The sequence below is a fragment of the Salvia hispanica genome, chromosome 4, assembly GCF_029641045.1.
Source record: "Salvia hispanica isolate PSC_SH4W2 chromosome 4, Shi_PSC_v1, whole genome shotgun sequence".
NCBI classification, from domain to species: domain Eukaryota; kingdom Viridiplantae; phylum Streptophyta; class Magnoliopsida; order Lamiales; family Lamiaceae; genus Salvia; species Salvia hispanica.
Window position 1 is genome coordinate 34,515,028 of NC_142695.1, and position 7,716 is coordinate 34,522,743.

Sequence of the window (7,716 nt, forward strand, 5' to 3'; positions counted from 1 at the left end):
AGCCTAACTCAATAGTGGACTATCGGCACGCCCGAGCCGCTAGCCGGTGGCTTGGACGGGCGTTAGTCACTATTGCACGTGCTCTAAGTATATTCTAATATATATGTAATATTAAAAATAAATTCAATTTGTTGGCTCTTTCAGTTTTTATAAATCCAACCTGAACCAAACCGAGTTTTACTAAAATTTCAAAGTGAATCAAAATACAAAAAAAAAGCAGTAAATTTAAATTTCAATTAAAATTTTTGATTTTCGATATTTTGCTCACCCCTAGCCTCTAGGCGATAGCAGCGGCACCTCAAGCGTCCCGCGCCCCAAACATGATTTTAACAACACTGACTACAAGTACACTGTGTGATCCAACACAAAAGAGAGAAGGGCATACACTATATCCACACTGGAGAAAACAAAATTGTACATAGATGAACAAATGGAAACAATATATTAGTATGTAGCAGTAGCACAGCTAAACTAAAATATGAATCCCTAAAGCAAGATGAGTACCAAAGAAGAAAAAATTATGCATCAAATCCACCAATTCTGCAACTAAATGACTACATCAGTGACGCTCACTTAAAGGCTGCCATGCCGACCGAGGCGTCTCCTCCGTGAGCCCTGAAACTTCCCCTCGACTTGGAATAGCAAACATAGTAAAATTCAGAGACAATGGCGGTAAATAAAGTGAAAGCTGCTCCTGCCGCGAAAACTCCCTTCCTCACAGTCTCGCAAGAGGGCTCTTTATCGAAGAAAAATTTCCTGTACTTGGTGTGGTAAGCGTTCCTCACGGAACCAGCCAGCAGGCAAGCCTCAGCAATGAGGAAGGTAACCCTGCAACCGGAGTAGTTCAATCCCCGTTACTACTTATTTAGAGATGCAAAGATAGTTTTATCTAATTAGGCATACAGCGATAGAATAAGGTTGTAACGGGTGCATACCAGCATAAGATGAAAAGAAGAACAGCACAAGCCCTCGAACCTCCAGGTTTCAACGGATTCCCACAGCAGAAGCATCTACTTGCAGCCATTATAATCACTTGACTTGCCATCAGTAACAGAAATGCACCAACACCATAACCAGTAGCAATGTCCGAGCTATAAACACAGTATTGATAGTTGTCCTCATCATCATTCCTCGTTGTGCCCTGTCAAGAGAAACACCGGCGATATATGTAATGAGGAGCAGAGTTTGCCATTTATAGGTAATCCACTTAGTTCTCTAACATGCTCGAGAAAGCATGGATAGTAGAACTCATGGAACCATATTCCATTGTTTGGATCCATTAGTTTCGATTTCGGTAAGCTGATGCCAGCCTAAAATCAGTTTACATGGTAAGGTATTGCTCTTGAAACTTGCTTTGTTATTGAAAGGTATTCAACTGTCAATGTGAGCATGAACGTCGATATAAAGATGAAGCTCGGAGCTGCAAACATTGCTATTTTAGAGCAACGAAGAATGAACACATTTGCATAGCTAAGCCATTCATCAAGATGCATCTTTTTTTTAATGGTACTACTTCCTCTATCCCAATGTAGTAGGGACATTTCGTTTTGAGCACTCGTTTTGAAAAATGATAGTAATAAATAGTTAAAGTGGCTAGTAAGAGAGATAATAACGTATAAGAGACTCTTGTCTACATTACTATCTTTCTTCCTTTACTCTCCTTCTACTTTAACTATTTACTACTCCATGTGTCTCATTTCATGCGGCACATTTTTTTTCACACGCGTTTTGGGGGTATGAATAACTAATAAACAGTTAAAGGTGAGAGAAACTAAAGTAAAAGAGAGAATAATGTAGATGAGACTCTCATATGCATTATTCTCTCTGTCCCAATAATGTAGTATGATTTTCCTAAAACAAAGTACGAAAAAGAAATGTGTCGCATGAAATGGGAGCGGAGGGAGTATCATTTTTTTCCAAAATAGCATCAGAATTTCTTTAAAAAGAATCTATGTTTTCAAAAGGTCAAAGATCTCAACTCCAGTTTTAGTTATCACATTAATCAATTTAAACTGGTGAAAACCCCAAACATGAAATTAAGATCCGAACTGTCAAATAATTCATGAATAATGTCACGCAGATTAATTGTAAATCAATAAATTTACAATTAATTAGAGAAAAACGAAGTTCCTCACATCACACAGTGACGCGAAAAATGCAGAAACGAAAAAAAATAAAAAAAATAAAAAAGGGGAAAAGGAATGGCACACCGTGCTTCTTCTCTGCTCAGCAGCAACTGCTAAACCGAAAGCTATGAGATCGAAAATGAAGACAACGATGAGTAAGAGTTTGGAAGCCATTGAGGTCGCAGCAGATCTGGATCTCTCACTTGCTCCTTCAACCCTCTCTCCCTCGCTAAATGTAGTCTGATATAAAGAGAAATTGAAAGTCGAAACAATAAAAAAATTGTAAATTCGTATATATATTGCTCTAGGCACATCCATCAACCATGGCCCCGGTCGTTGTCAGACTTAGTTGTCTAACTTCTGTTTTCTTGCTTTTCACTTCTCTGTCGGTCCGTTAATATGAATTCAATATAAATTAGAGAAAAATTATTGGAGCATAACTTCCCATCCATACTCGAATTATTAAATTGTATTATTCATAACTACGAGTTATTTTATTCATTAAATAAAAAACGTTGAATAATTATAAAATAAAAAATTCATTCTTTCATTCAATTAAAAATTATAAACATAAAAATTTAAAATTATAAAAATACATTAAAAAAAAAACTCATTAAATTGAACAACACTTGCATACATAAAAATGAAATAAACCCCAGCCCATTAGATAAATTAAACCTAAAATTTTCGACTTTCTCTTCTTCCCTCCTCTCTTCCCCATGCAGTCATCTTCTTCCCCTCTCTTTTTCATTTTCTCTCTCTATTTTCATTTCCTCTCCTCAACTTGAAAAGACTACAAATACGAAGGTTTAGAGAACAAATACTCAAAAAAATTTGATTTTTTTAAAAAAGAAAAACAAATTGAATTGCGGTCTGGCCTGGGAGCGTGTGACGCCGGGCTGGACCGCACCCAGGCACGGCCTTAGGCCCCTCCGGTGGCCCCGGACCCGTCCCAGCCCCATCCCCGTCGCCCTAAAACGCGCCAGGCCCAAGCCGAACCCTAGTTGCGGCCCGCACTCCATATTTAAGTGGGGAGTTGCTAATAGCTAATACTCATATTTTTGTGACCAATTTTACGAACATATCAACCTAGAAAAATATAAATATTAAAATGAAGTGAATATTCTTATAAGTACAAGAATTGAGCCTAAATTCATGTCTTGCTTTAAGCAACACACTACAAAAATCTTATTTTTTAAGGATAAAAAATTGAAACGCACTTACTAGATTTTGGAAATTTTTAAAAATAATCATAATTTAGGACGCAAAAGAAAGCGTGTCTAAGTTGAGGGCAAACTATCTTCATCTTTTACTTATTTAAGATGCTTTTATTTGTATTCCCTAATTTTAGTGGGGACACTAACAATGAAGACACTTTACAAAACATTGGTGGTATAATTATATATACAAATTAATGCCCTTAATAGCATTAAAAAGTATCCTTATCCGAATTTTTTGTTGTAGTTATATTTTAAGAGTTCGACTAGTAAACAAATCAACATAGCTATCAATTCACATTTTCATTATTTAGATCGGTGAAACCGATCGAGCCAAAATATAAAGGAAGATCACTTTAGCCCTAATTTATGGAATAAAAGTTAAAATTTCTCTAACTTAAACTCTAAGGCTATATTTAGTTGGCGGGAAAGTAAAGTTGGCAAGGAAAAATATTCATGGGAAAATGAATCCCAGGAATATGATTCTCAGTAACATTATTTTCTTGTGTTTGGAAAATATCAAAATTTTAAATTTATATTTAATTTAAACACAAAACTAAAAATATACTTATTATTTTTTTTATTTATAAAAAAGAATAATATTATAAAATTTTAAATAAATTATTAATTACAAATAATAATAATTATATAATTATATTTATTATTACGATGGATAGTTTAAATATGGATTATCCATGGTAATATATAATAATATAATTATAAAGTTACATGGACGATTATAATGCAAATATAATAATTATTATATTCTAATTATAATATTTATGAATATTATGATTGAATAAATTTTATAAATTAAAATTGCACTATGACTTTATTGATTTATTATTAATTTATTATTTAGTATAAGATTTATATTATATAATTATATTTTAATTTTTTAATAAATTATTATTACTATTATGAATTATTATAAAATATATATATAATTATGATAATTTTAATTATAGTATTTATGATAGTGAAATTAAGTATGATTTATAATTTTAAATTATTTTTTAAACATTGTAATTGTTATTATTATTATTATTATTATTATTATTATTATTTATCATTATTATATTATTATTATTATTATTATTATTATTATTAGAAAAACTATACTATATTGCTTAAATATGTAAGAATCCTAAAACTGGGAAAAAGAATACCTAAGAAAAGTTAGGATTCAGAATCCTGGAAAGTTGTACTAACTTTCCTTGTTTCCGGATTTTGATTACTTTCCCAGTTTGATTAAAAACTGAAACAAACGCAGGAATTTAAAATTTAAAGAATCAGATTACTTTCACAGACAGAATCCTGACAACCAAACATGGCCTAAAGACTACTTTGCACATGGAACGTACCCTAATTATTGCATACGGATTGTGATATTAACACATTACTCTCTTTACATTTATGGTAATATTTTCTCTGTTGATGTGGAAGATAGTTGAATTATCTTTTGTCCTTTACGAATATCCACAATGGGGCATCTTATAGCACGCCCTATAGTCCTCCACGTCTGTATTTTATCCTCTTACCCATTCACCTGCAGTTGGGCGCACTATAGCCCACACTATAGCATTTTTGTATTAAATTTACTTTTTACTGGCATTTGAATATAATAAAATTGTAATTTAACACTACAAAATTAAAAAAAAAACATCGTTTTATTGAAAAAGTCGAAAGAGTACAATACAAAATACTTAAAAAAACTACAATTTCAACGACGATTACATGCCCAAATTTCTTCAACCATGTTGGACATGAGTCGAGCTTGGTCTTGTTGGTTGTGCATTGAGGCCTGTGCCGCTAGAACCTTATTGTAGCCCATCGGGTAATCCTCGAACGTGGGCGGGGTCACCACACAGGAGCTAGGTCCAGCTTCCTCATCGCCCCAATCAGTGACTCTTGTACTTTCTTCTTCGACAATCATGTTAGGAGCTAGGTCCAGCTTCCTCATCACCACACAGGATGCACGCGAACATGACTTCGGCGATAACTTTCTTGTACCAAATACGCGTCGGACCCTCACTATTGCCCAGCGCGCTTGGAGAACACGAAATGCCCCCTCCACATCCTTGCGCATGGCCTCTTGCAGTGCGCAAATACAGCAATCTTCCGATCCATTGGGCAGCTGATTGTCTTCAGAAAAATTAGCCACCTCGGGTATATGTCATCGACCAAGTAGTACCATATATGATGCTGGCGCCTGTTTGCAGCGAACTCGATGGTCTGGCCGTTGCTATTGCTTTGCTCGGTGAAGAGATACGATGTGCTAAAGACTTTGATGTCGTTGTTCGATCCCGCCACACTGAAGTAAGCATGCCAGATCCAGAACCGATGGTCAGCGATGGCTTCGAGGACCAACGTCGGGTGGCTGCCCTTGTATCCACCAGTAAATTGCACTCTCCACACCGTTGGACAATTCTTCCACTCCAAATGCATACAATCTAAGCTCCCTAGTATTCCAGGAAAGCCGTACACCCTCTCGTGCATGTCCATCAGGCCTGGCAATTGGTAGCGGTCGACCACCACAATTATGTGTTGCGGAAAGCCTCCACAACTCCCTTGCAATATTTCTTCAGGCACTCGCGGCTAGTTGTTTCCCCGGCGTGAAGATACTCATTGAACATGTCCGTCGTGGTGCCGTAGACCAACTGCCGGAGTGCAACCGTGCATTCTGCAACAACGTAAGTCCGGGTCTGCCGATAACACGTAAGTCCTGAGTAATTCCCTCTGAGGTACTCCATCGTCGCCGAGATTCATTTTGATAGAGTGAGAGAGAATTGAGATGGAGAAGAAAGATTGGTGTGAATAATGGAATAAGAAATGAGGTATAAGTGAAATTCTGTCAAAAATCAAAGCAAATCTCAGCCATTGGATCCTGTAATGTAACCGTTAGATTAATGCCACGTGTCACCTAATAATGTAGATTGTGTAGTCTAATAATGTAACACACTGTAGTCTAATAATGTAGATTGTGCAGTCTAATAATGTAACGCTTTTAGTGTAATAATGTATCTCGGGTATTATGATCACAACCATCTAATCTGAGGATCCAAGGGCTGAGATTTGCTTTGATTTTTGACAGAATTTTCCTTATGGACCATAGTGCGCCGCTATATATATATATATATATATATATATATATATATATATATATATATATATATATAAAGAACATCATGTGTGCACATCGTTCGCGCCTATTGTCTGCACCCCCGCAATGGGGCGGACGATAGGCCGGATGATGCGTAATCCGAGGCCATCATCCGCGGAGGAAACAAAGGGCATGAAGGAAGGCGAAGCCATCGTCTGCGGAGCTACAATGGCGGACGATGCATCGGGCGGGCTATCGTCTGCCTCATTGCGGATGCTCTAATAACTCATTTCCAGTAGCCAAGAATGGTAATCCTACTAGTTGTGACTTAAAATTTGGGTTCATCCCTAGGTCAAACTTTATATTCCCTCCGTCCCCAAAGAATATGCACTTTGGGTTCGGCACGGATTTTAATGCAAAATTGTTAGTGGAGAATGGGTCTCACCACTTTAAAGAGAAAAGAATTACCAAAATTAGAAAGTGCATATTCTTGTGGGACGGACTAAAAATGAAAGAGTGCATATTCTTGTAGGACGGACGGAGTACCATTTTGATAAATACCGAATTTGCATGATTTTAAGGTTTAGATTTGGCTTGTTTTGAATACATAATATGTGAATTGTGATCTTATTACATTATAGTATTTCGATGTATTTGTTGAGTATTGATAGAAAAAGATTTAGAAAAAGTTGTAAAAGTGGAAGAATTAAACGTCAAACCTATTGAATCTACTCAAAGGTCCACTGACATGGTGTCAGTGGTCGACCACATTGCGTCCAACGACTCGCTTCATAATGCACCTGGATGAGACAACCATCAAGCGGTCCACCAGGCATGAGTTAACGGTTGTCGAGCTTGATGCCGAGACGCCAAAGGCCAATCAGTGGTCTACTAAGAATGAGAGGCAACCTCCAAGAATCTTAATTCGAGACTCCAATTGTTACCAAATTAGAGAATGAGCCTTTGATAAACAAAGATTTTGCATGCTTTCAAGGCTTATAAACACAGGTTTTGCATGTTTTTAAGGCCTAGATTTAGCTCGTTTTAAATGTCAATCATGCAAATTAAGTTCTTAAATTGCATATATTATACATTTTGGTATTTTGACGTTGATAAACGATAGAACAAAACAGAAAAATGTGGAAAAATGTCAAGGTGCAGCAGTTATAGTTCGAGCCCATTCTGCCAGCGAGCCTGAAGTCCAATCAGTGCCTACTACATGCCATTCTCTTTGTCTTCAAAAGATCTTCGCGTGGGTACTTTGTATATC

The 7,716-nt window shown here is 36.3% G+C and overlaps 2 protein-coding genes across 2 annotated transcripts; both read right to left on the bottom strand.

Moving 5' to 3' along the window:
* Positions 1 to 398: 398 nt before the first annotated feature.
* Positions 399 to 2,399, bottom strand: LOC125192040 (uncharacterized). The gene is made up of 3 exons (XM_048089494.2): positions 2,211 to 2,399; positions 936 to 1,141; positions 399 to 828 (listed from the first exon to the last, which is right to left on the bottom strand). Exons 1-3 carry the CDS (start codon positions 2,298 to 2,300, stop codon positions 570 to 572), a joined length of 555 nt encoding a protein of 184 aa, XP_047945451.1. The 5' UTR covers positions 2,301 to 2,399; the 3' UTR covers positions 399 to 569.
* A 2,978-nt stretch (positions 2,400 to 5,377) lies between these two features.
* LOC125195037 (uncharacterized) lies at positions 5,378 to 5,848 on the bottom strand. The gene has a single exon (XM_048093241.1). It carries the CDS (start codon positions 5,846 to 5,848, stop codon positions 5,378 to 5,380), a length of 471 nt encoding a protein of 156 aa, XP_047949198.1.
* Positions 5,849 to 7,716: the final 1,868 nt, after the last annotated feature.

Excerpts from the sequence above, each read along its gene's own strand:
- LOC125192040 (XM_048089494.2), bottom strand. The coding sequence starts at position 2,300 with ATGGCTTCCAAACTCTTACTCATCGTTGTCTTCATTTTCGATCTCATA. Across the intron at positions 1,142-2,210 it reads CTGAGCAGAGAAGAAGCACG|GGCACAACGAGGAATGATGA; the intron begins GTGTGCCATTCC and ends TTCTCTTGACAG. Across the intron at positions 829-935 it reads CTTCTTTTCATCTTATGCTG|GGTTACCTTCCTCATTGCTG; the intron begins GTATGCACCCGT and ends CTCCGGTTGCAG.
- LOC125195037 (XM_048093241.1), bottom strand. The coding sequence starts at position 5,848 with ATGGACATGCACGAGAGGGTGTACGGCTTTCCTGGAATACTAGGGAGC.